At 34.6% G+C, this 26729-nt stretch overlaps 1 protein-coding gene across 8 annotated transcripts; it reads right to left on the minus strand.

The window, feature by feature from the left end:
- Positions 1–1771: 1771 nt before the first annotated feature.
- Positions 1772–26494, minus strand: tpd52l1 (tpd52 like 1). Of its 8 annotated transcripts, none has more exons than XM_055016231.1 (11): positions 26336–26403; positions 20296–20514; positions 17241–17261; positions 14210–14328; positions 13988–14136; positions 9615–9716; positions 7419–7451; positions 5024–5038; positions 4640–4678; positions 3281–3341; positions 1772–1967 (listed from the first exon to the last, which is right to left on the minus strand). In XM_055016231.1, the coding sequence occupies exons 1-11, from the start codon at positions 26352–26354 to the stop codon at positions 1845–1847; spliced, it is 900 nt and encodes a 299-aa protein (XP_054872206.1). In that variant the 5' UTR covers positions 26355–26403; the 3' UTR covers positions 1772–1844. The 8 variants fall into 8 exon arrangements, with proteins under 8 accessions (XP_054872206.1, XP_054872203.1, XP_035802862.1 ...); XM_055016228.1 differs by lacking the exon at positions 7419–7451 and adding an exon at positions 21487–21570 and having other exon boundaries at positions 26336–26369; XM_035946969.2 differs by lacking the exon at positions 7419–7451 and having other exon boundaries at positions 26336–26401.
- Positions 26495–26729: the final 235 nt, after the last annotated feature.

Here is a 26729-nt window from a genome sequence, read left to right on the forward strand (position 1 = left end):
GATCTCTGACCTGATCTCTGACATTTATCTGCTGCTTTGTTTCCACGTATGAGTCTAAATATTAATGTGAGGATGGAGGCAGAAAGACAACAGTCCAAAATCAATTGAAACATCTCCTAAATGACTCAAAATGGTAAAAATTACTCAACAAATGTTCAAAACGAATCAAGATTTGTCCCAAATGATTGGAAACATGTCCTAAATGACCTAACAAATGTCAAAATGACAGAAAATGTCACAAATGACTCGAAACTTGTCTAAAATTACTTAAAAAGGTGTCTAAAATGACAAAAAAAAATCCAAAATAACTTGGAACATATCCTAAATTATTTTACATTTGTCCAATGTGACTGAAGATTGTCCAAAATAACTTGAAATATGTCCAAAATTACCCAAAAATGATCATTATGACTCAAATTATGACTTCTAAATGTCCAAAATAACCTGAAACACATCCTAAATTATTCAAAAATTGACCAAATTCATCTGAAATGTCCTAAACAACCTAAAAATTGCAAATGCATCCACAATGATTTGAAAGTTCTACAAAATGACTCAAAATTGTTTCCAAATAACTTGAAACATGTCCTAAACTACTCACAAATTGCCCAAATGACTCGATAAATATCCAAATTGACTCCAAATGTCCAAAGTTTATCAAAATTTGTCCAAAACAATTTAAGAAATGTCCAAAATAACTTGAAATATGTCTTAAATTACTCAAAAAATGTTCAAAATGATTTCTAAGTGTCCAAAATAACCTGAAACATACCCTAAATGACTCAAAAATTGTCCAAATTGATTTGAAATATCTCCTAAATGACTCAAAATTTCCAAAATGACACAAAAATAGGGGGAAAAATGAACAAAGAAGATCCAAAACTAATTAAAATTTGGCCAAAAGAAACTTGAAACTTGTCTAAAATGACTCAAAAACTGTTCAAAGTAACTTGAAACATGTCCAAAAGACTAAAAACAAATTTCAAAGTGAAGAAAAATGGACAAAATTACTGAACATTGGTCCAAAAACCACTCAGCTTTCTTTACGATCAGTAAAATAAAGAGCAGGTTTCTGTGTTTCCTTTGAGTCGGACTAAATTTTTAAAATGATTCATGTAAAAATCATATTTAATGTGAAAAACAACAGCTTAAAATGAACTAAAATCCTCCTTTAAAGTCTGTAAATATTAATTTTATCCAGAATCTCATCAACTTTTTACAGCTTTAGGCATTAAAACATAAAATTAAATGTTTTTTAATCACAGATGTGTGTTAAGAAGCTAAAAATGTTGTTTTTTTTGTCTCCTGCTGGTATAAAAGTTTCTTTACTGCTGATTTTTCCACTTGAGTCTAATTTACAGATTTAATGAACTCGTTTCTGAGGAATCCAGTGTGACAGTCGACTCTCAATCTGCTCACCTCCATCTGATTTCAGTCTAACTGCTGCTCAAAGCGTCTGAGGAACATCTGGGGAACCTCTGACGAACATCTGGGGAACCTCTGAGGAACATCTGGGGAACCTCTGAGGAACATCTGGGGAACCTCTGACGAACATCTGGGGAACCTCTGAGGAACATCTGGGGAACCTCTGAGGAACATCTGGGGAACATCTGGGGAACCTCTGACGAACATCTGGGGAACCTCTGAGGAACATCTGGGGAACCTCTGACGAACATCTGGGGAACCTCTGCTGAACATCTGGGGAACCTCTGAGGAACATCTGGGGAACCTCTGGAGGCCAGACTTCCTGCTTTCATTAGTCACACAGAACTCAGACACAGATTTCAGTTTTATTCAGGATTATTTTAGTTTTGATTTTGGATGGTTTCAGTCTCAGAGTTCCTCTAACACGGCCGCTCTGAGCCGTCCGTCAGGTTGTTGGTGGGCGTGTCCTGAGAGGTGGCATTGGCTGCGGACGACAGGACGTCCTCGAAGCTGCCTCCACTTCCTGTTCCTCCAACTTTGGTCTGAAATTAGACATAAAGGCAGGAAAAACATAAGGAATGCATCTGTATGTTCATGCAGCCTTTAAAATCAGGCTATTTCACAATAACAAGCGCCAAAATGACATCATTTATCACAACAAGAAACAGAAAAAACATCAGATTTCCAACTTTTCAACAGTCCTTGAACTAATCGTGCAAAATACAGTTTAGTCTGGAAAATTAACCAAATCTGAGATTAAAATCCTTAAATTTAATCAAATATCATTTTATTCTAAATCTAATTTTTTATTTGAATAAAAAAATGAGTTTTCGGGTTGAACTGCAGGCAGTGTCTCCACAGAGCAGAGAGGAGACAAACACAAAGACCACAAAACAAAAAAACTTCACACAAACAAGACACACAATGACAAAAACAACACAGAAAGCAACATGAACAAGGTACGTAATTAAAAAAACAAGACATAAAACAGCACATAAAATGACACAAATGAGACACAAAATAATAAAAAAAAACATAAGCAACAAAAACAAGACGCAAAGTGACAAATATAAGACACAAAATGACCAAAACAAGACAGAAAATGGTAAAATCAACACAGAAAACAACAAAAATGGACAAAACGAGCTCAAAGAGACACAGAGTCTCCAAATGAGACACAAAATGAGAAAAAAGAGAAAAAAATGAAAGAAAGATGACAAAACTTTTCCAAAGAGACTTGAAATGATACAATCAAGACAGAAAACAACAAAAACGAGATACAAAACTATCCTCAACACACATTAACTGACACAAAATTTACGTTTGCAGAGTCTGCATAATCATAAAAAAATCCCCCAGAAACTGCTGCTTGGAGTCCAGAGGGTTAAAAGTCAACAAACAGGAAAGACGTTGCATGAATTTAGCTTCTTTCTCTGCAGGTTTTAGACTCCTGAAAGATTTAAACGTTCTTCTGCTGACTCTGTTATCAGGATCACAGTGAACATAAATAACTTCAGCTTGTAATTACAGCCTGATTATAGTGTTTTGTTTCTTCTCTGTCACTTTATACGCAGCAGAACGACCAGTTTGTCTCTATTTCTGTGATACTAAACTGTTTCTGGGTTAGTTTTGGAAATATCGTTGAATTCAGCCCCAGAAATACAGAACAGATGCTTTGAAAATGAACTGATTCATGGTTTTATAAATTAATGTCGTCCTCTTTCTGTGACATTTACACTTTTGGTTTTAGTTTAACGCTCCATGACATGTTTTTAATCGGTTACGCAGTGAATATTAGCAAATTAAATCACAATATCTGCTAGAAAAACTACATATTCAGCATGACTGATGTTACCTTAATAGTAGAAACTGTGGTCTCGACTTTCTCCTCAAAAGACCTGAAGCTGGGAGAGTTTCTGTGGACAAAAAAAGAAATATAATGAAATCTTATTTTAAAATAGGAGCACAGAATTATTTCTCAGGTAGTAATTAACGTAGAATCAGTAAAATCCTGCTGTCTTTACAAAGGTTGGACAGTAAAATGACGCAGGATGTAGTTTCTGTATAAACTTTAACTGAAGAAGTGAAAACATTACAGAGGTAATCATTTATTTCTATACAGCCATAAAGTAAACAAATATGTACATAAGCACCACAGAAATTTCTTTCAAACTCACACCATCAATGTAATGACCTAAAACTTGTCCAAAATGACTCAAAAACACATCGAAAATTACTATAAACTAGTCCAAAATGACGAAAAACATGTCTAAAATTATTCAAAAACATGTCTAACGTGACTAAAAAAATGTCCAAAATGATGAAAAACATGTCTAGTATGATTAAAAATGTGTAAAATGACTTAGAACGTCCCAAATTATTCAAAAACGTCTAAAATGACGAAAAATGTGTCTAACATGACTAAAAATATGTCTAAAATGACTAAAAACATGTCTAAAATTATTCCAAAATATGTCTAAAATGACAAAAACATGTCTAAAATGACTAAAAACACGTCTAAAATCATGAAAAATATGTCTAAAACAACAAAAAACTAGTCTAAAATGACTCACAAACATGTCCAAAATGACAAAACATTGATCTAAAATGACTTAAAACTTGCCCTGAATTACTCAAAAATGTCTCAAATGACTAAAAATCTGTCCAATTAACTTGAAATGTGTCCAAAATTACTGAAATTGCTTAAAAATAACTGCAAAGTTGTTGGAAATGACTCACATAATGTCCAAAATGACTCAAAAAATGTCAAAAGTAGTCAAAAATGATTTGACAGTTGTCCTAAATGATTCAAATAATATCCAGAACAACTCAAAATTGTTCAAAATAAATTGAAACATTACTAAATTACAAAAAAAATTATCAAAATGACTCAAAAATTATTTGAATGTTGCCCAAAATGACTCAAAAACATGTCTAAAATAACTACAAAGTTGTGGAAAATTACTCAAAACACATTATCAAAATGACCAAAAAACTTCCAAAACAAATCAAACTTTGTCCAACGTGATTTCAAATCTATCCTAAATGACTGATGAAATAACTTGAAACATGTCTTAAATCACTTTAAAATGACTCAAAATGAGTCAAAAAATAATTGGAAAGTGATCCTAAATGACTCAACATTGTCCAAAATGACCTGAAAGTGATCCTACATGACGTAAAAACAGTAAAATAAACAACAACAGCTGGTTACCTCATGGTGGGCATGCTCATAGAGTGTCTGATAGAGTAGCTGTTCCAGAGAGCGTCAGAAAAAAGGAGAGTTAATGATTAGCAGAGGTTAGAAACACAGAAACAGGAGAATGCAAACAGAAACCGCTGCTGGTAGCTTTTCTTTTATATTACAATGAGTTATAGATAATAAAACACAGAAAATATGCTGAATTTTATAGATTTGCTTGCAGGAAATTAACCAATTCTCTCCAATAAAAGCCATAAATGAGTTTCCTGTTAGCTCTCCAGTAGAGTTCAGAATCCTGATGTGAAGCACCTGACCGATCCATCAGCTGATCTGGACCGAGTTAAAGCTCCTCATGAAGAACAACTAATGTGGTTTAATCAGCTGTGTGATTCTTACCCGATGGAGTTGGACCTTAGGAAGCATGAAGGGAGGCAGAAAAACAGTTTAAGATGCTCGGACAAGCAGCAGCCAACGTTAGATCCACTTTAGTAGAACATTTATTAATAGAAAACACTATAAAAAAGTGGTAACAGTCAATATGAGACATGTTTAAACACAGAATTATATCAATGTGGGAGCCAATTTACAGGTAATTTAGTCTTTTTTACACGCTGATGAAGTCAAAATGTTCTACTAAAGTCAAACAAACTCACTCTCACAGCAATTCATTACCAACAAAAACACACAAGAAATGCAAAGGAAGGAATAAAAAGTTAGTCAGTTAATAGAGAAACAGCATTAAACATGGAGACACAGAAACACAAGAAGTGCAAAATCCTATTTGTAGCTTCACATGTTTAAGATAACATTTGCAGAGTTACAGCAGCACGAAGAAAGTGTGAGATATTATCAAAATGAAAAGAAAACCTCTAAAATAATTCCAAATGTGACCAAAACGATTTAAACCTGGTCCAAATGGCTAACAAAAATGCTCTAAAGGACTCCAAAAATGTCCAAAATGACTTGAAATAGTTAAAATTACTTGAACCATGGTCCCAAATGGCTACAAAAAAATGTTCAAAATGACTCAAAAATGTCCAAAATTATTTTAAACATGGTTGAAATGACTCAGAAAATATTCCAAATGACTTACAATTTGTCCAATATAAATGAACCATGTTCCAAATGGCTAAAAATGGTCAAATGACTCATGAAACTGTCCCAAATGACTCAAAATTTGTCCAAATTGATTTGAAACATGTCAAAAAGTGTTCAATGTCCAAAATGTCTTAAAAATTGTATGAAATGACTTAAAATTTGTCCAAAACTTGAAACATGTCCCAAATGGCTAAAAAATAGTCAAAATGATTCGGAAATGTCCCAAATGGCTAGAAAATGGTAAAAAGTGACTCCAAATGTTGCATAAATTTATCCAAGTTGATGCGAAACTTTTGAAAATGATTCAAACAATTTCCAAAACAGTTCAAAAAAATGTTTAAAATGACTTAAAATTTGTCCAATATAACTTGAAACATGTTCCAAATGGCTAAAAAATGGTCAAATGGCTCATGAAATTGTCCCAAATGACTCAAAATTTGTCAAAATTAATTTGAAACTTGTCAAAAAGTACTCAAAAAAGATTCCAAAATGACTTAAAATTTGTCCAAAATAACTTGAAACATGTTCCAAACTGCTAAAAAAATGGTCAAAATGACTCAAAACTGTTAGAAATGACTCAAAATTTGACTGGAAATTTCTTCAAAATGACTCAAAAAATATCCAAAATGACTCAAAACCGGTCTAAAATAACTTGAAACTTGTCCCAAATGGCTAAAAAACGGTCAAAATTATTCAAAAACTTTTCAAAATGACTGTCCAAAAAGACTTAAAAATTGTCAAAAAGATTTTAAAAAATGCCTCAGATGACTTAAAATGTCCCAAATTGCTAAAAATTTGTCCAAATTGACTTAAAATGTCTTCAAAATGACTCAAAAAAATTCCAAAGCAACTTAAAAAATTGTCAAAAAGGACTCAAAATTTGTCCAAATTGACTTGAAAATGATCCAAAATAACTTGAAATGTCCTAAATGACTTTAGATTGTTTGGTTGAGATGACACTTATTTTGAATTTTGTGCTACAAAAATAATTAAATATTGAATGTTGGTGCAGAAAGATTGAAATATTGAATTTCTCAACTGAATTCAATGAATTTTAATGGAGCAAAATGATGTAAACAGACAAGACAGATGGTGAAAAGATGGAAGAAACACCAGCAGAAAATGAAAACTAAACCAGAAACATACATGAGTACGGTTGATATTGTAAAGATTCTTTGGAAATTCAGATATTGCAACGAAACAATCTTCTCTTATTTCATATTAATTAATTGTTCTGTCTTTCCATCTGAAAACGCCGGCAGCAGAGATTTCTTTTCATTATTATGTCGAGTAGATTGTCTGGAATCTACAGAAACATGAGATCATGAGGGAAATAAAAGTCATTATTCACTAGTAGAGGTTCACCGTCAGGAGAGAAACCAGACAAATGTTGGGCTGCAGACTGCATCAGTGGGTTCTAGGGGTTAATAACTAATTTGGTGTCAGGAACGGAGATAATTTGTTTTTTTTACGAGCTTAAAAGTTTGTTTTGCTCTTCTGGCTGCAGAAAACTCCCCTCAGCTTAATCAGTGACAGACAGAAGCAGTGGAAGTTCTTCATGTTTCTGTTGACGATTCATGCAGTAGAACCCAAAAACAGCAGATATTCAGACACATGTATCATCTAGGAGGTAAAAGTAAGAAAATGTAAAGTCCACAGCAAAAATATGCAAACGGAGCCTATGGGAACATACCTCCGAGGGAACAGTAACTCTAAACCTGCCATGCTGGAACATACCAGAGATAAGAAACGTTTCCTCACAATCAACCAGATTTAAAAAAAAAAAAACACAATAAAGTGAAGTTCCTGAAACCAACAACTACCAAAGGCAGGTTGCTTTTACAATTTCCCTGCAACAAACAGTGATATTTACTTCAGTTTTAAACAACTTTTTACAAATAATTTATCATTTTCTTGTAGACTTGTAGATACAGCGTCTATAAACAGTGTTCACCCTGTTTTAAAGGTTTGCTGCTTTTCAAAATTGAATCACGGGAAATTTAATTTGGATTTGATTTTTTGGATTGCTACGTCATGATGCTGCCACCACCGTGCTTCACATCATGATGCTGCCACCACCATGCTTCACGTCATGATGCTGCCACCACCGTGCTTCACGTCATGATGCTGCCACCACCGTGCTTCACATCATGATGCTGCCACCACCGTGCTTCACATCATGATGCTGCCACCACCATGCTTCACGTCATGATGCTGCCACCACCGTGCTTCACGTCATGATGCTGCCACCACCGTGCTTCACGTCATGATGCTGCCGCCACCGTGCTTCACGTCATGATGCTGCCGCCATCGTGCTTCACATCATGATGCTGCCACCACCATGCTTCACATCATGATGCTGCCACCACCGTGCTTCACGTCATGATGCTGCCGCCACCATTACAGGTGTGTTTGTGATGATGTTCAGTGTTTCGTCTCAATCAAATCTAGTGTCTCATCTGATGGACTAAAAGCTCCATTTTGGTCTCCTCAGACCAAAGAACCTTCTTCCAGGTGTCTTCAGAGTCTCCACATGTCTTCTGGTGAACTCTAGTCCAGATTTAATTGGAGCTTTTTCCATCAGAGTCTTTCTCTTTGTCTCCATGAAGCTTTGACTGGTGAAGAACAGACAACAGTTGGATGAACAGTCTCTAACATCTCAGCTGCTGAAGCTTGGAACTTCTTCAGAGGAGTCATAGGTGTCTTGGTGGCCTCCCTCACTAATTTCTTCTCAGTCTCTCAGTTCTTGAGGACATCCTGCTCTAGTCAGGTTTATTCATGTTCCTTATTCCTTTCATTTCTTAATGATGGATTTAACTGGACTCCAAGAGATCTTCAGGAACTTGGAAATGTTCTTGTATCGTCCCGACTGAAGCTTTTCAACAACCTTGTCTCAGAGTTTCTTGGAGTGTTCTTTAGTCTTTATGGTGTAGTTCTATCCAGGATCCACCAGATCCAGGGGTCTTTACACGCAGATAATCTTTATCTCAGTTAACTGTGTGATTTCTAGTACCAACTGGCTGCATTTGCATTGAATTAGTTATGCAATCACTTACTTTATACTTTATATTTCTCATTAATTGACATTATTTGTAGAAAACGTTTTTCACTTTGACATGAAAGAGTCTTTTTAAGGTTGATTCTTGTCTAAAAAAAGACATAAGATATTGAGTATGGTATAATGTTGAAAAGCAACAAAAACAGCAAACTTCCAAGGGATGGTTTTTATAGGCACTGTACATACAGTATAAAGGCAACTGCATTAAATAAACTGCAAGTAAATAAAACTATTTAGTGGGATCAAGACTTTTAATAGGCGCTGATCTCCTAAAATTTTGAAGAAACTGACCAAAAAACCAACATGTACCTGAAGCTTTGTTGCTCTTTTGTAAACCGGCTTTCCTCTCTGACCTTTAAAAGCTTTTCATGCTTTCTGCAACATGCATGTCCTTTTATACAAACTCATATTTTCTACACACACAAAGCCTCTCTTGGTTTCACTCTGCACTTTCTCTCGGACGCCGTTTTCATTTTCAGCGTCTCAAAGACCGGCTGTCGGAGCGAGACGGCAAGAGAGAGTCTTTGCCTGAAGCCCTTCAGCTTCGTCTGAAAGCAGCTTAGTGTTGGCTTACGTAATCTCAAGCTCCTCTGAACTGGTTGGAGCAAGAGTCAAAACTCTGAGAGTCACAGAGATGGACAGGACAGATCAACTAGATAAAAGTGGAAGTGCATCAGCGCTGGAACAGGTTAAACTGGGTTAGCGGTGCAGAGAGATTCAGAATTACTCAAACGGCAGATTTCGACTCAGCTTCTGCTTCTGTTGAAAGCTAGCTGCGGATTAGCTGACTGAATTCATCAGATTCAACACCGTACGGTACGTATTGAGTACCTCATGTCTCCGAACTTCCTGCTGATGGTGCTGCCGAAGTTGCTGAAGGCTGCTGAAGTTCTCTGTCCGGCTGTGGAGAGTGTCTCCGATGTCTTCTTGTAGCTGAAAAACACACAAAAACGTCCTTTTTTTTAACAGCTCACAGTCAATCCTGTGTTTGTGTATCACTGATTTTCACACATTCAGACTGTATAAACATGCAGGAACGCAATCCAGTTTATTTATATCACATGGAAGGCTGCTAAGAAGGCGTAAAAATGCATTTAAGCATCTTTGAAGTCCAAGAGGCAACTAGAAAACACAAAACTGGGAACTTTACAGGAGGAAGAGACTGCAGCAAATACCCAAAATACAAAAGATCAACAGAAAAAACACGGCTTTTTCTATGAATGAGATTATAAATTGTGATTATGCATTGATTGTAGGGACAAAAATATTGGATAAATGATCGTACTTTCACATTTAAATGAACACTGCTTTCACATCCACATTGTGCAACATTTCCGCTAACGTACAAAATAATCTCCACCTGAATTCAGAGCATCTCTTAGACACAAAAATATAAATTTAAGACAGACTGATAGACACTTCATTCACTCCTTAGAAATTATGGGTATCTGGTAGCTCACATATTTAACATTTAAGAAAAACAAGGTGAAAAACTGGGCATAACAAGGTGCAAAATCATGCTGGTATTTTACAATAAATCGACTATATAGAGTCTAAATACAGTATAACAATAAAAAGAGCATTATTGGGTTTAACGGCATAGAAAACTGGACGCTATAATTTACAGATGTTCCCTAAATGCCTCACATGCGTAAACAGTTGCTTGTGCACAGGGAAGCTTCTAAACTCCATCAGTTATTGCAGTTAATGTTACGTTTACGAAAAATAAGGGGAAAAAATGGGCAAAATAATGTGCAAATCCTGCTGGTAGAAAAAATAAGGTGCAAAATCGGGCTGGTGATTTACAATAAAATTAGTATTATAAAGTCTAAATACAGTATAACAATAAAGAGAATAATAAGCAAATGGATCCAAGACTACTGGGTTTAATTGCATAGACAATTGGATGCTACAATTTACAGATATTCCCTAAACGCCTCACATGCATCAGTAGAAGCTTCTGGTCTCCATTAATTACTGCAGAAACTCTGACAACTGTGAGACCAAAAATTACCTAGAAAATGAAGCTTTATTGCTAGATTTACCTGATTCCTTTTTAAAAGAACAAGTTCAGAGGGCTGCATTATCATGAATTGAGAAACTAACTGAAAATCTTACTTTTAAACTTCAAACTTTAAAGCTTTTTTGTTTTTTATTTTTCCTAGCAGATCTACATATAACGTGACACCTTCAAAACCTTTAAGAAGTGAAATATCTGACAATTTTTTTCTGTTTTTACTGCTTCTGGCTCTGATAAATGCTGTAATTTTAGTGATTTTATTAAAGAAAATATGTCTTATTTTTCTATTTATATTTTATTTAACTAACGTTAAACTTTACTTCTGAACTCGTAAATTTAAAGCTGTTTTTGTCAGTTTTTAACAAACTCCAAAAAAACTATTTATTTTCTGTGAATTTTTAAATAACATGAAGAATAAACTCATTTTTCATTAATATTTTGCAGTTTCAATATTAAATTTAGTAATTTTTCCTGGCAGAACTACATATAACACATGATACCTTCAAAAACCTTTAAAAAGTTAAATATCTGACAATTTTTTGTTTTTACAGTTTCTGGCTCTGATAAATTATGGAATTTTAGTGATTTTATTAATAGAAAGAAGATATGTCTTGTTTTTCTTGGTATTCAGAGGGTGAGACACTGACTTTAAACTTTACTTTTCAACTTTTCAACTTGTCGCTTTAAAGCTTTTTGTTGCCTTTTTTTTTTACGTACTACAGATGACAGATTGCATTTTTTCTGTGAATTTTTAAATGACACATGAATAATAAAGTGATTTTTTTGAGCTTTGGTTAAGTTTCCCAGCAGAGGCGCCCACATATGATCAACTGAAAGATTGTCTGAAAGTTAAAAATCCAATGTTTCTTTTCTGGTTCTACAGTTTCTGGCTGAAAATTCTGTCATTTTGTGATGTTTTTCTAAAAATACCACCTCTTTGAAACCTGCTGACGGCTTTTGAGGTAATAAGGATGAACTTCTTCCCAATTTTCTGTCCTAATTCCTTTTGGTGTGATGCAGATTTGATAAGAACTCATGCTTGTTGTGTGTCCTGCTGGTGTTTAGCCTTTTGTTTACATCTAAATCATCCATCGCAGCTTCTCGTTTCTGGGTTTTCCCTGCTGCTGTGGTCACACTGCTTCATTATAGATGAGGACGGAGGCTGAGCGTAAACCGATCTACAGGACAGAGTGTAACTGGATAAGAACGCAGCCTTCAGAGAATATCCTCTTGCTCTTCTGTCTCTGGGCGTCTGGATAAAAGCTCAGCGCTTAACATCGCGTCGGGAAATTCGATTGATTATCTGCAGCTCAACTTTGCTGCTTTTTGCTGGGAGTCATGATTAGCTTAGCATCTGCGCTAAGAGTTCTGTAACAAAATCCACCTTCCAGCTCCTCTGAAGCTCATTAAAACAGATAAAAACACTGTTATTGAAGGTTATTTTATTTTATTTCTCAATAATCTGGTCTGGTTTTAGCATCTAGGTCGCCAGTGTTGCAGGACAGACTATTTAATTGCACATTAACGTCTGTTATTTTCAATAAAACAACATAAATTCATAAAACTAAAAATTTCTAGTGACTTAATATGCAGGCGAATGAAAAATGGTTTGTAGTTATATTCAGTAGCTTCTAAAATATATATATTTCTGAAGATATGTCACCAAATTAAGGGTAGAAAGTTGATTTATTCAAAATTTAGTGTCGTGTGTTAATAGTCACTGCAAAAAAAGATAAGTGCACATTAAGACAGTTTAATTGAATATTTTCCTGAGTAGCATCACATTAAGTTGGTTTTACTCTTCAGATTCAGTAACTAAAATAATGAGGAAATAGATTTTTGAGGCAGCACGAAGAGAAAAAGTGAAAATAGTTGAAAATATACAGAAAAGATGGACCAAAAGCCAAAAAAAATCCCAAGAGGTTTAAGTTGCAGTGGACAGAAATGATAAAATCAGTATAAAAACTGTTTGTAGTGATAAATATCCAGCTACCTTTATTAAATAAAATATTTACAGCCTACTAAATGTATGTATCGTGGGATATATGACTCACAAAATTTTAGAAAATAAAATAAAATATTGTAGAAAAGTTTTGCCTAAATACAGGAGAGATAAAAAGCAACATTAAATACTGTGTTTCTACTTATTTTTCATCCTTGTCTGTTTATAATTCATGGCAAGAAGCCAATTTTATTTTCCTAAATGTCAAATTGTTCAATTAAATCTTTAAAAAGACAACAACTTCTATTTGGATTTGAACAAATACTACATAAAATTCTGTAAAAAGAACAAACTAGATTTAATTATGTTTAGATTTCTTGATCATTATTACTTTTCTATAACAAAAAATACAATTTAAGTAATTTGAACTGTAAGTTTTTAGCTGTTGTTGACAAATTTAAGTTTAACTTCATGTTGAGGTTGTTGTTTTTGGCCTTTTTTGCATCTGATAAATTATTTAAAATTCAATAACAGCAAATGAGGCACAAAACTGCAAAATCTAAATGAGCATCAGAATTAATACAGCTAAGTAGATGTAAACTCTGTCTGCAGAGCTTCTATTTTAAATTTTAAAGATGCAAAAATCTACCTAGAATCAAAAAAATAAACTTTGAAAGATGTCCAATGTTGCATTAAATGTACTTTATCACTTCCTGCGCTGCTGTTGATGGATTTATCTCATCTAAAAACCTGAAATCTCTCTGGATAGGAGCTAATTTTTAAATGCTTTCTTGCAGTTTCATCCTAATTTTAATGTAACTAAACATCCTCCTTATACTGATGATGATGTTGGTCATAAACACAGTCTGTCTGCAGGTTTTTAAAGAAGTTATTTTCTGCAAATTCCACTTTAACTGAAAAGAGAGAAGTTAAAAATGCAGTCCACAAACAGTAAATGTTCTCTATTGTTTGCAGGGAAGTGACATTTACAGGAAGATGAGCTGCAGATCGATAAAACAGCCTCCAGCGCTTCCATCTCATGTGTTTTTAATCAGCTTTATGATACCTGCTACACAGATAACAAACCACACGCTGGATTATTATCTGCTCTAATTGGCTTTTTGATATTTCTGTTTCCACTCGTGGTTTGAAGGGCGTCTGTGTTGACAGTAAACCCTTGGGTCAACACCACCAACACGCCTCAGAGCAGCAGCTTTCTCGTGTTTTTGCAGCTGAACTTACGCTGTGGAGCTCTGCATGTCGTGCCAGCCTCTGCTGAAGTTGTTCCTGAGCTCGCTGAGCGGCCCGATGCCCAGTTTCTGTTTGAGCTCGGCGTGTTGCTTCTCTTTGGACGACAGAACCTGCTTCAGCGTATTGATCTCCTCCTCCAGCTGGAAACACAAACACACACTGTTAGACGTTGTTGTTCTGTCAGAAAACTGTTTCTGTGTCGTTCTTCTTTACTTTAGTCAGTTCCTGCTGGATCTCCTCTCGCTCCTCGTCTGTCATGATGGAGTTGCTGAGGTTGACTTCCGACACCAGATCTTCATCAGCCTCCCGCAGAGGCTCCGAGTCCAGAAAACCTGTTTGAACACACAAAAAAAGCTGCATAAATGGACTTTAATGTGTCTTTTAACCCTCCTGTCGTCCTGCAGGTCAAAATTGACCCGTTTTAAAGTTTGAAAATGTGGGGAAAAAAAATATTTTCACAGTGAAACTTCTGATGTTCACATTTTCAACATTTTTGGGAAATCTTTGAACATTTTTTGGTGGAAAAAAAGAAATGTTAAAAATGTAGAGCTTATTTACAATTCTGGCCTTTTCAAAAAATTATTATTCATATATTGAGTCCCTTTTTGCAGAAAAGCATCTGCAAAACAACTGAATGCTTCATTTGAATTAGTAGAATTTAAATTGCATGGTATTTGATTACTTATTCCTGCACAAACATTACTGATCCCAGTTTTCCTTTTCCTGTATTTCTGGTGTTTTTGCTTCGCTGTTCTTTTGCCCGTCTGTCCATCTGTCTGCACGTCTGACTCTTATGTAATCTGTGGCTGCAGTCTGAAGCCTCTAATCTGGATTAACCGACGCTGGATTATCCTGCAGGAACTCACAAACTCTACACACAAACAAGAAGCTGTCAGATTTCACAATGAACTTTACTTCGCCATAATTGATTTCCAATGTTCGGCGCACAAACTGCAGGAAATTCAAACCACAATTAAAGACATTATGTAGAAACATCAGCTTGTTTACATCAGCGTGATATAATAAGATTTAATCCCCAAACAAATTGAAACAAATGAAATTAAATTCTGCAGGACTGTCAGAGATTATAGATCACTGTGAATGTAACAGAAATACTTTATTGTAGTACTTTAGCTGTATTTATACTTTTGTGCGTCATTCATGCAATTACAACCACAAACATGCTTTAGATCCTGAATGAAATCATTAAATCTGAATGAATGAAGCTCTATTTGCAGCAGAGAAATGATTAGCGTCAGCCGACTTTTATATACAACGCTAATGCAGGGTTCACTTTAGCTAATACAAGTTCTTAGCTGCCACACGTTATCTTTTAGCTAACAAAGGTTTCTGTTTAGTTAACGAATGTTCTCTTTTTGGCTAACACAGATTCCTTTTAGCTAACACAGCTCATGCAGGTTCTGTTTTAGCTAAAACAAGTTCCATTTTATCTAGCGCAGGGTTTTATTTTAGCTAGTGCAGATTTCTGTTCAGCTAATGTACATTCTCTTCTAGCTAACACAGGTTTCATCTTAGTTGCCGGAAGGTTATTTTTAGCTAATACAGGTTCTCTTTTACATAACTTAAGTTTCATTTTAGCTGGCAGAGGGTTTTATTTAAGCTAGTGCAGGTGTCTGTTTAGCTAACATAGCTTCTCTTTTAGCTAACACAGATTTCATTTTAGCTAATGCAAGTTCTTAGCTGCCACAGGTTCTCTTTTAGCTAACAAAGGTTTCCGTTTAGTTAATGTGTGTTGTCTTTTTTTGACTAGCACAGATTTCTTTTAGCTAACACAGGTTAATTTTTGGCTAATGCAGGTCGTCTCAGCTAAAACAAGTTTCATTTTAGCTGGCGCAGGGATTTATTTTAGCTAATGCCGGTTTCTTTGTAGCTAACGCACGTTCTCTTTTATGCTACAAGTTTCATTTTAGTTAGCTAGAGCAGGTTTCTGTTTACCTAATGCAAGAATAATATAGCTAATGCAGGTTTCCCTTTAGTTACATATTTTAGCTGCCACAGGTTATCCTTTAGCTAACAAAGGTCTCCATTCAGTTAAAAAATGCTCTCTTTTTTGGCTAACAGATTTCTTTTAGCTAATGCAGATTTCTTATAGCTACTGCAAGTTTCACTTTATTTAATCCAAGTGTGTTTTAGCTGCCACAGGTTCTCTTTTAGCTAATGTGTCCGTTAGCCTGAGGCAGACTTCATTTAGGTAGGTATTCTTTTAGCAAATGTCGGTTTCCTTTCGCTAAGACAGGTTTCTGTTAAGTAAACACAAGCTTCTTTTGTGTTATCATAAATTTCTTCTGACCTGGTCCAAGATTTTAGGTTCCTTATAAGCTAACAGAGGTTTCATTTTAGCTAAGACTAGTTTACTTTTGGCTAACTGAAGTTTTTTGCAGGTTAGCGCAAGTTAGCTGGCACAGGTTCCCTTTTAGTTATTGCAAATTTCCTTTTACTTGAAAGAGGTTACCTTTCAGTTGACCCAAATTTATATTTTAGTTCAAGCAAGTTAGCAAATGCATTATATTTCTAGTTAGCACCGCGTTCCTTTTAGTTAATGCAGGTTCTCTTTTAGCTAATGTGGATTTCTTTTGGCTAGCACAGATGTTATTTAGCCAATGCAGGCTTTCTTGGAGCAAATGTGGGTTTCCTTTTGCTAAGACAGGTTTCTGCTAAGTAAGCTCAGAAATTTCTTTTGAGCTGGCCCAGTTTTGACCTAGCCCAGTTAGCCAGTCTCGTATATCCAGATCACTCTCCAGCACTGACAGATCATAGTGTAGAATGATCTGACTGCACCTCAGAAAAAAGCCAGCTCTACTGATTTAAATAACAGCCAAACTTAAAGTATATCCAAAAAACTGTGGAAAAGTGCTCACGACAACAAGGTATTTTTGCCCCTTTCAGAGTAGGCTATGTGTTTTATTTTTATTTATATATTTTTATTTTTTTATATATATATATATTTTTATACATATATATATATATATGGAAAATGTATACCAGAATCACATGTATTAGTTTATATTTAAAGAAACAAAAGATGCATTGAGAGTAGCTTGAGTCCACTTGTATACTGTTGCAGGATTTTCCCAGGGGATATTTGTTTAAGGCAAATATCACGACCGTGTGCACAAAACACGAGTGTAAATACAAGTAGGTCATTGCGTCAGTGCGTTTGTTGTGGAACTGTGAATGTTTTACATGGAACCTATTTAACCCGGATGGAAAGTGATTGCTTTACCTGCAGTGAGGTGTCCTCTCTCTTCACATGGCAGCATTGTAAGACAAGGTGGGAAACAGGGAGGTTAGTGATATACTGATAAATGTGCAGTGGACAATAGTTTAGGGCTTTGGAATCTAAGGTTAAAGGGGGTTTATCAGCACCTCATGCAGCAAACAAACATAAATACAGCTCTAAAGCCAAACACAGCATGCAGCAGTTCACTTCATGGCAGGAAGCTATTTCTGCCCACATCACACAGCAGGAGGACAAAGAGACTTTTAAACTCCTGTGGCTGCTATGGAGGCTTTTTATGTCAGCCTTAAGTGCACTGAGACATCATTGTTTGTCCTGTTTACACAGCTATAAGAGCAGCTTAAAAAGCCATGCGTTTTCTACTAGTACTAGATATTAACTCAGCAAACACAAATGCACAAGAGTTTAATATTTAATACTATAAGCCACAAATTCACACATCTACAACAGTAAGCATCTCTGACTAAAGCTAGTTTTGTTAAGTATTGTTCATGTTGTTGTATTTGCTATAGATTGTGTTACTGTTCTGGTTTTAGATTGAGCTAACAAGCATTCAAGATGAAATGCACATTGATAAAGCGTTCATGCTAACGCTAACACAGCTTCCCTTTTAGTTGACCCAAGTATTTTTTTGCTAAATAGAATAGAATAGAATGTTCTTTATTGTCATTATACAATGTATAATGAGATTGCAACACAGGTCGGGTAATACGTTTTCTATAGCGTTTTCTATAGCTAACACCGTAAACTATATGGCTAACAAAGTTTTCTTTAAAATAAACACTAGTTTTTTCTTACTCATACATTTCTCTTTAGTTGACCCAAGTTTTTGGGGAACACAAGTTAGCTAAAGCAGGTTGACTTTTAGTTTTTCTAGGATTACGCAACTAACTACCACAAGTGTTTTTCAGTTAACACAGGTTTTCTTTTAGCTGACAAGTTTTTTTTTTTTTTTTAGCTAACACCATAAACTGTATGGCTACCTTTCAGCTGATCCAAACGTTTTGTAGGCTAACGCAAGGTTAGCTAACAGAGGTCACCTTTAAACTAACAAAGGTTCCTTTTTGGTTGACCTTAGTTTTTTATGGGTTAATGTAAGTTAGATAACACAGGTTTCCTTTTAGCTGAACAAAGTTTTCCTTCTAGCTAACACCATAAACTGTATGGCTATTTTTTAGCTTGCCAAAGCTTTCTCTAGGCTAGCACAAGGTTAGCGAACAGAGGTCACCTTTAAGCTAACAAAGTTTCCATTTGGTTGACCGTAGTTTTTTTTATGGGTTATTGTAAGTTAACACGATTTCCTTTTTAGCTCACATTTTTTCACACTCCTTCAGGCTTTATGTTCATTATAAAGGATGAGTAATTTTATAACTAAGGGAACAAAAGGTAGATTGTAAGCAGCTTATTTTATCAGCACCAGTATCTTCCTATAGAATGTGAAGCAGCACTTGGTATTTTCCTGTCATTTATAATATGATACACTGCTGTCAGATCACTGGTATGTGAGGAATGCTGGGAGGTAATTTAATGGTCCAAGTCCTGGTTCACTGGAGAAAATCTGATAAATTGATGTTCAAAGCAGAGCTCAGCATGCTAAGAAAACCTCCAAACAGAGTCGCTGTCTGCGCTGTAACTACATTAACGCTATAAAAACAGCAGCAGTGACTGGGAAAGTTCAGGCTTCAGTTAAAATAAAACTTTGGTAAAAGCTACTGAATGATGATTGTATCAAGTGTATTTATTGATCTATATTTATTTGGACAGGTGCATTGTGTCAGAACCTGGTCAGGTATTATCACCTGTGTATGTTTTGTGCAGGAGCTAACTATCTGCTATGACCAGACATTTCACTTTGGTTGAACACTTAACATGGTGCACATTTCTGAATAAAAGCCTCTAAAATGTTTGAGAACTTGGCTTTCCAGCATTATTGATTCAATATATTCATATTGTTTTGTTTTTAAAAATGTTTTAGCATTAGCTAAACAAAATGCAGACATTGTTTAGCTAATGCAAGTTTCTTTTAGCTACCACAGATTGTCTTTTAGCTAATGAAGGTTTCCGTTTAGCTAACACAGGTTGTTTTTTAGTTAGCACAGACTTCCGTCTTGCTAACACAGGTTGTCTTTTAGCCAAAGGAAGTTTTCTGTTTAGCTAACATGAGTTCTCTTTTAACGAACACAGGTTTCGGTTTAGCTAACACAGGTTGTCTTTTAGCTAACCCAAGTTTCTCTTGGCTGCACAGTTTCTCATTTATCTAGCGCAGGTTTTCGTTTAGCTAACACAAGCTGTTTGTTAGCTAATGCAGGTTTCACTTCACCTAATAAGTTTCCATTTAGCTAACACAAGCAGTTTTTTTTAGCTAATGCAGGTTTCATTCTAGCTAACACAGATTTTGATTATTTTGTTTACTAAAGAGATTTCTTTAAGCTAATGCACGATTCTTTTCACTGTTGCAAGTGTTACTTTTAAGCCAACAAAGATTTTCTTTTAGCTAGCACAGATTTCATTTGGCTAATGCGGGTTTCCTTTTAGCCAACATAGATTTTTTTTTTTAGCCAAGACAGGTTTCTGTTAACAGTAGTTTTTTTCTAGCTATCACAAATTTCTTTTTAGTCGGCCCAAGGTATCAGGTTTGTTTTAAGCTAATGCAGGTTTCATTTTAGCTCACACTGTTTCTCTTTGGGCTAATTGATGTTTTTTTGTAGGTTAACTTAAGTTGGCTGACACAGATTCAGTTTTAGTTAATGCAAATTTCCTGCTATTTGAAAGAGATTCTCTTTTAGGCCCTAAACAGTCTAAATACTATTCTTGAATCTACCACTAATATATCCACTATAGTATTTTTTATATTACAAATAATTTTATGCTATATTATCATAGCATTTAACTTTCTCTAGCTTCTTAAAACCCTAAATTCTCAGATTAAACACAGACAACATGAGATCAGTGGCATCTTCAGGCCTGATGGCGTCTAAATGTTCAACCAAAGTGAAAGTAGATCTACACCTTTACAGGTTCTAGTCTACTTCCTGTTCACCTGTACAGTCCAACTGCATGTCCCATGTGGTGGACATGACCCAGTTATCAGAGTGGGACACTGAGGAAGAACTACCCCACCGGTCCTGCCCCAGGGGTGAGGTTTTACCCCACTGTGTCATGTTTTCACCATCTTGGACCAGTGGAGCCAAGTGTTCCCCATAAGAACTCCTCCTAACCGACTCCTCAGCCGACGAGTAAAACATTCCCTGATTCATACCTGAGCAAATCACAGGTCAATGCAGTTTTAGTGTTGTGGTAAACACACAAAGGGCTGAATTTAATCTGAATAATTTAAGATTCAAAGTCAACTGATGGAAGGAAAACAGCAAATATGTAATCCTGCTAATAACACTACTTAAGGAGATAGAAAAGCAGAAATAAATGATGAAATCCCATCAACCTTCATAGCGACATGATAATTCATAATAATTTTGGTTTGTGCAGTAGTAAAAATCTTTTGTTTGTTTCTTTATGTTTGCTTTTATACACATTGGGCCTGCATGTCTACATCCAACATATAGTCATGAACAAAAGTGTACATGTACTTTTAGAGACCATGTATATCATAGTCACAGTCTTGGGTTACCAACGATCTCTATAACTCTGAATTTTCTATGAAGAAATCATTGAAACCTATGAGTCTTTGTCACAAAAGAAAAAAAACACTCCTGAATTTTGGTTCTTTCAGAGATTTTTCCTGCATTGAAGGATTTTTGGTGAAGGTTTTAGTCAAGTTTTTACACCTCATACACAGTAAAGGCCCAAAGATTCACTCTGAGCAGGAAAAACTATTTTATTATTAACATAACTGTAAAAAAAACATCTGTGATTAACAGATAAATCACAGTGAAGGTCTGGTCCTCCATGTTTACTCAGAACAAACTCACTCAGATCAACACGGAGGCACAAACAGGCAATATGCTGCTGGTTTCACTGGTTTCACTGGTAAACCTGCTGCTGGTTTCACTGGGAAACTTGCTGCTGGTTTCACTGGGAAACCTGCTGCTGGTTTCACTGGTTTCACTGGTAAACCTGCTGCTGGTTTCACTGGTTTCACTGGTAAACCTGCTGCTGGTTTCACTGGTAAACCTGCTGCTGGTTTCACTGGTAAACCTGCAGCTGGTTTCACTGGTAAACCTGCTGCAGTGTTTCCAGGTTTCCACTGTGGGTCCAGAGAGGTGAGTCTTACCCTCCGGTGAGGCCGAGTTAACCCATTCCTCTCCAGAAGTGCCCCAGTCCACCACCGCTCCACTCAGAACGTCTGAGTAAAGCTCTGCAGCAGGCAGCAATCAGACAGAAAACCAGTTATAGAGGATAAAACTCTGATGCTGTGGTTCTAAACGAGACCTGTGACCCTCAGTGACACAGATTCTGACAACAGGATTCATCTGGTAACCGACCTGCTGAGCAGTGAGACTAACCGGTGCTGACTTTAGGACGGTGGTAAAACACTCCTGAATACAAAAATAATTTTAAATCCAGCTGCCTCAGACAGGTGAAATGTCATTTATTCAATTTAAAATAAGGTTTTCCTACAACCCTTCCTAACACTCCAAAGAGGTTTCATCAGCACCAAAATAAAAAAATAAACTAAAAATAGCATATAAAAAGCAAAAATTATCACGAAATGTTATATTCTAGCTGCTTTAAATATATATGTGTAATTGATTTTTTTTAATAATTTGTAATGTCACATTGGGGAAAAAAACAATAACACTTGGAAAAAACATGTATTTTACAATCAAAACATAAACAAAAACATAAAAAACATAAATACTTTATTCTGTGATATTATAAAGTATTATCTGTAATTTAATAAAAAGTCACACCTAAATAACAAAAATTTTATATTTTTTAGTCCTTAATATGCATTTTTTTCCCCAAATAATGGAAAATATCTGTAAAATAATAAATTTTTTTCTGTTTTAAGAAGCAGTAAGAAAAAAAGTTATGTAATTTCCAGTCAAACACTGGAAAAGAATTGCTATTTGTACAAAAACACAGAGTTTTTATGTGGACAGTATTTACAGTTATGACCTGTTTTGTTTCTTGGTTGTTGTTTTTCTTTAACCAATAAGAAGTAAGTTAAGAATTTTTTCAACGAAAGAGGTTTCATCAGCACCAACTATTGAAAATAAAAAAAAAGTATATAAAAAAATTATTTGTTGAAAAAAAAAAAAAACTATTATAATTAAATGTTTTATTTTAGCAGTTTTAACCCCCCTGGTCTGAAAAAAATCCAAAAACTCAGCAAAAAATAAATCCCCAAATTTCTGAAAATTTGCAAAATTTTATTGGAAGAAAATTCCAATAATTCCTTAAAAATTTCCCTTAAAAGTTTTACTTTAAAAAAAATTCCCCAAATTTGGCAAGAAAGTTCTTGTAAATATCTTCAAAAAATTAGTAAAAATCTTCCAAAAACATCCTACAAATATCTAAAGTGATTCCATATATATCAGTAAAACTTCTATTTTCTTAAAGAAAATTCACATAAAAATCTTCTTTTTTGTGAATGTTTTTAAGAAAAAAATTTAATATTTCTTTATTTCCACCAAAAAATGTTCAAAGATTTCCAAAAAATGTTGAAAATGTGGACATCAGAAGTTTCACTGTGAAAATATTTTTTTTCCCCACATTTTCAAATTTTAAAATGGGTCAATTTTGACCTGCAGGACGACACAAGGGTTAAATACAGTAAATCTGTGTAATTTATTTAATTGTTTTATGATTTTTAATGTGACATTACAAATGATTGTAAAAAAATAATACAATTGGCAAAAAAAATCTTTTTTTTTTTTTTACAGTCAACATGTAAATTAATACTTTTTATTATTCCTGCGATTGTATAAGATGTTCAAATTTATTTTAATAATAATGTCAGGTAATAGCTAAAAATTATTTACCATTTTTTTAGTCCTTAATATACATTTACAAATAATATATCAAAAAAGTACCAGTCAAACACTGTAAAAGAACAAATAACTGTTAAAATACAGACTGTTTTATGTGGACAGTATTTACAGTTTTGAACTGTTCTTGGTTGTTTTTTTCTATGAAAGAGGATTTAATTGCTAAGTATTAAAAATTAAATTAATAATTTATTTTTTAAATTAGTTTGTTAATTGGGGTTTCATTTGATCAAGCATAACAGACATTTTTGGTCATCAAACTGTCAATATTTGGTAAAACAATTGGAAAAAACGGTGAGAATCTTTCACTTTGTGTGAAAGATTATGAATATTATATAATTTTAGCAGCTTTAAATAAGACATACATACATAATTGCATGGTCACATATACAGATTTTTTATTTATTTATTTTTTACAGTTTTGGCCTGCTATTACTTTCAATATTTAAATTAAGACTCTTTTCTGTGTTTTTTTTTTTTTTTTTAAATATATTTTTGCTATTTAAATCTCATCAGCTCAAATCAGCATCACAATGAGATCTTTTGTCGGTTTAAAACCACCCTGGGAGAATATCTGAGAGCTATGAAGCAACCGGAGCCGCAGATGAAATCTGGTTACGCCACAGTTCAGCTCTACAGCAGGAAGACGGCCGCTTTCACACTCACTTCCTCTGTTTGGTTTCCTGACCTGCACTTCAACTTTTTCCAGGGAAGACGGCATCACAGATTACATCAAATTCACAGAAATGACACAAAACGCCATCAGCGGCTGGAAATCTGCTCCACACGGCAACGGTTTGGTGCCAAAAACACTGAATTTTAGCAGGTTTTTTTGTGCATTTTTGCAGAAAATCCTTCAACTTCCTCCACTTTCTTTCTTCTCCCTCCCTGCAGTCACAAGATCACATCCATTCCAGCGGTCATGTGCTAAATCAGAGGCCAGCACGCGGTCATACGGCCGGAAAAATCAATTACAGCTTATATTGTGTTTAATCCCAGCTTTAATTCACTGCAGCAGCATTCACACGGAGGAGTTAGAAAGTTTCCTCAGCTCAGATTTCCCATAAAGTTTCCCCCTAAGAGTCTTTTTTCCTGCTTTAAGTCGAAGCCTCTCTGACTCCTGTGAGCGTCAACAGGTTTACATTTAAACCCGTACGGCTCAGGAATGTAATTAACTTCCTGCATAAACAAACTCTGATCCTCCGAACGCTCAGATTCAGACTAAACTCAGCAACTAAATAGCTTCACAAACTCTACAGCAAACTGAAAACAATTATTATTTTCACTGTTTGTTCGTTTTTCTGGACGAATTAGTGAAAAATATAGATTAGTGTCTTTAGAGGGGGAAATAAGCCAGAAAATATTCACATTAAAGAAGATAAAAACACAGAATTTAGACTGTTTTTGTGAAACAAAGTGACAAAACTTTGGCTAAAAAACAGAATTCAGTCATCAACCTTCTATATCTGGCTTTAATTTTGAACTTTTTTTGAATTAAATTCAGTTTAACAAAGGTTCACTGAAGGGCTGCAGCAAAAAAAAAAAAAAAAAAAAAAAATTCAATAAGATGCATTAATATTATGAAAAATGTGGATCAGAGTTTCCTCAAGTGTAAAAATTGGTCCAAAAATATTAATACCATTGGTTAGTATATGAAAGAAAAAAATGGTTATATATAAAACACTTTAAAAATATAAATTACTACAATTATTAAAATAAATAAATGTATTGTCCTGCACCTATTAAAATAAATATAATTACCTTAATGGATGTGGGAAAATACTGGATAGAAAAGTGAAAAATACTGACCATGTCCACAATTGGTCCAAAAATATTAATACAATTGGCTAGCTTATTAAATACTTCAACATTTTCTAAAAGGTTTGAAATTGACGGGAATATTAAATACTAAAAAATATGTATGCGTAAAACATCAAAAAATATGAATAAAATGTCCCACAATATTAAAATAAATGTATAAAAATGGATATAAAGTAGCTGACAATTAAATATTCAGATCATGTTAAAATAATAATAAAATTAATAAAATGTTCCACAAATACTAAAATAAATATATAAATCATAAAATAGTTCAAAACTGCAGCAGCTCCAACAGACACAATGATGCTTTACAACAGTAATATTAAAATAATATATCAGATAATGTCCAAAAATGCTCCCAAAATATTAGGAAAAAAATGAATAATGTATAAAAAATATAAATAAAGTACCGAGAAATAAGGTCCAAAAATTAATAAAATAACTGCTATATAAAATCTTGAAAAATATATATGAATAAAATGTCTCAGAAAATGGTCAAAAATATTTTAAAATTGACTAATATATGAAACACTTAAAAAATACATAAAAATAAAATGTCTAAAAATGCTTCAAAAATTAACGAAAGTAACTAGTATGTAGAATCTTTTAAAAAAAATACGAATAAAATGCCTTAAAAATGCTCAAAACATGAAAACATTTAATTGTTTCTAAAACACTTCAAAAATAAAATAAAATAATAATAGAATGTCTAAAAATGGTCCAAAAAATAATAAAAATTAACTAGTTTATACAATCTTCAAAAATTATGAATAAAAAGTTCCACAACATTAAAATAAATGTATAAAACTGCACATAAATTATGAATAAAAAGTTCCACAACATTAAAAAAAAATGTATAAAACTGCACATAAATGATGAATAAAAAGTCCCACAACATTAAAATAAATGTATAAAACTGCAAATAAAGTGGTTTAAACCTGCAGCAGCTTCAAGAGACGAACTCATGTTTTATAATAATAAAATAAAATATTAGGCAGAAGTTTTACTGCAGTACTACATCTCACTGCTGTGTACTTTTACTTCATATTTATACTTTCTAGCAGAGATTTCCCTTCAGGCAGCAGAACCTCTTAAAGTGGACCCAGAACCAGCAGAAGAACCAGGTTCCGGTTCCGGTTCTGCTGCTGGTCTGAAGCTCCAGAACCTCCTCCGTCCTCCGTCCCTCCAGAAACACCTGAAGCCGCTGAACGGACCGAGCAGCCGGACTGAGACGTTCAGAGGAAGCCGCCGCTGCAGCAGAACCTGTTCACCTGTTCAGGTAAACTCACCTGTAGCTGCTGGACTCACCTGTCTGTCTGCTCTCCATCACGAAGCTCCGCCGACACACACACTCCGTCCGACCCACTCCGTCTAAACACGCTCTGGGACACGCGCAGCTCACTCCGCTCTTCTCTGCAGGTCACGCGCTCCGCCAGGCGGAGCTCGGAGCGCGGGCCAATCAGAGCGCGCTGCAGGAATTTAAGCCATTACTGACCGGAAGTACTCGGATACAGGAAACTGCGCTCATTGGACACAAAAACAACTTCATTCTGACTGTTATTACTTATATTTCTGATTTTTAAAATGATCTTTCTTCATTTATCTTTATTTTTTGTCTTTTTTTAACTTTCGCTCCTCCTTAGTGTTATTTTTTTAAAATTCTGACTAAATATTCTAATTATTATTTTGTATTTTTTTTTCT

The sequence above is a fragment of the Amphiprion ocellaris genome, chromosome 12 (genome assembly GCF_022539595.1).
Source record: "Amphiprion ocellaris isolate individual 3 ecotype Okinawa chromosome 12, ASM2253959v1, whole genome shotgun sequence".
Lineage (NCBI taxonomy): Eukaryota > Metazoa > Chordata > Actinopteri > Pomacentridae > Amphiprion > Amphiprion ocellaris.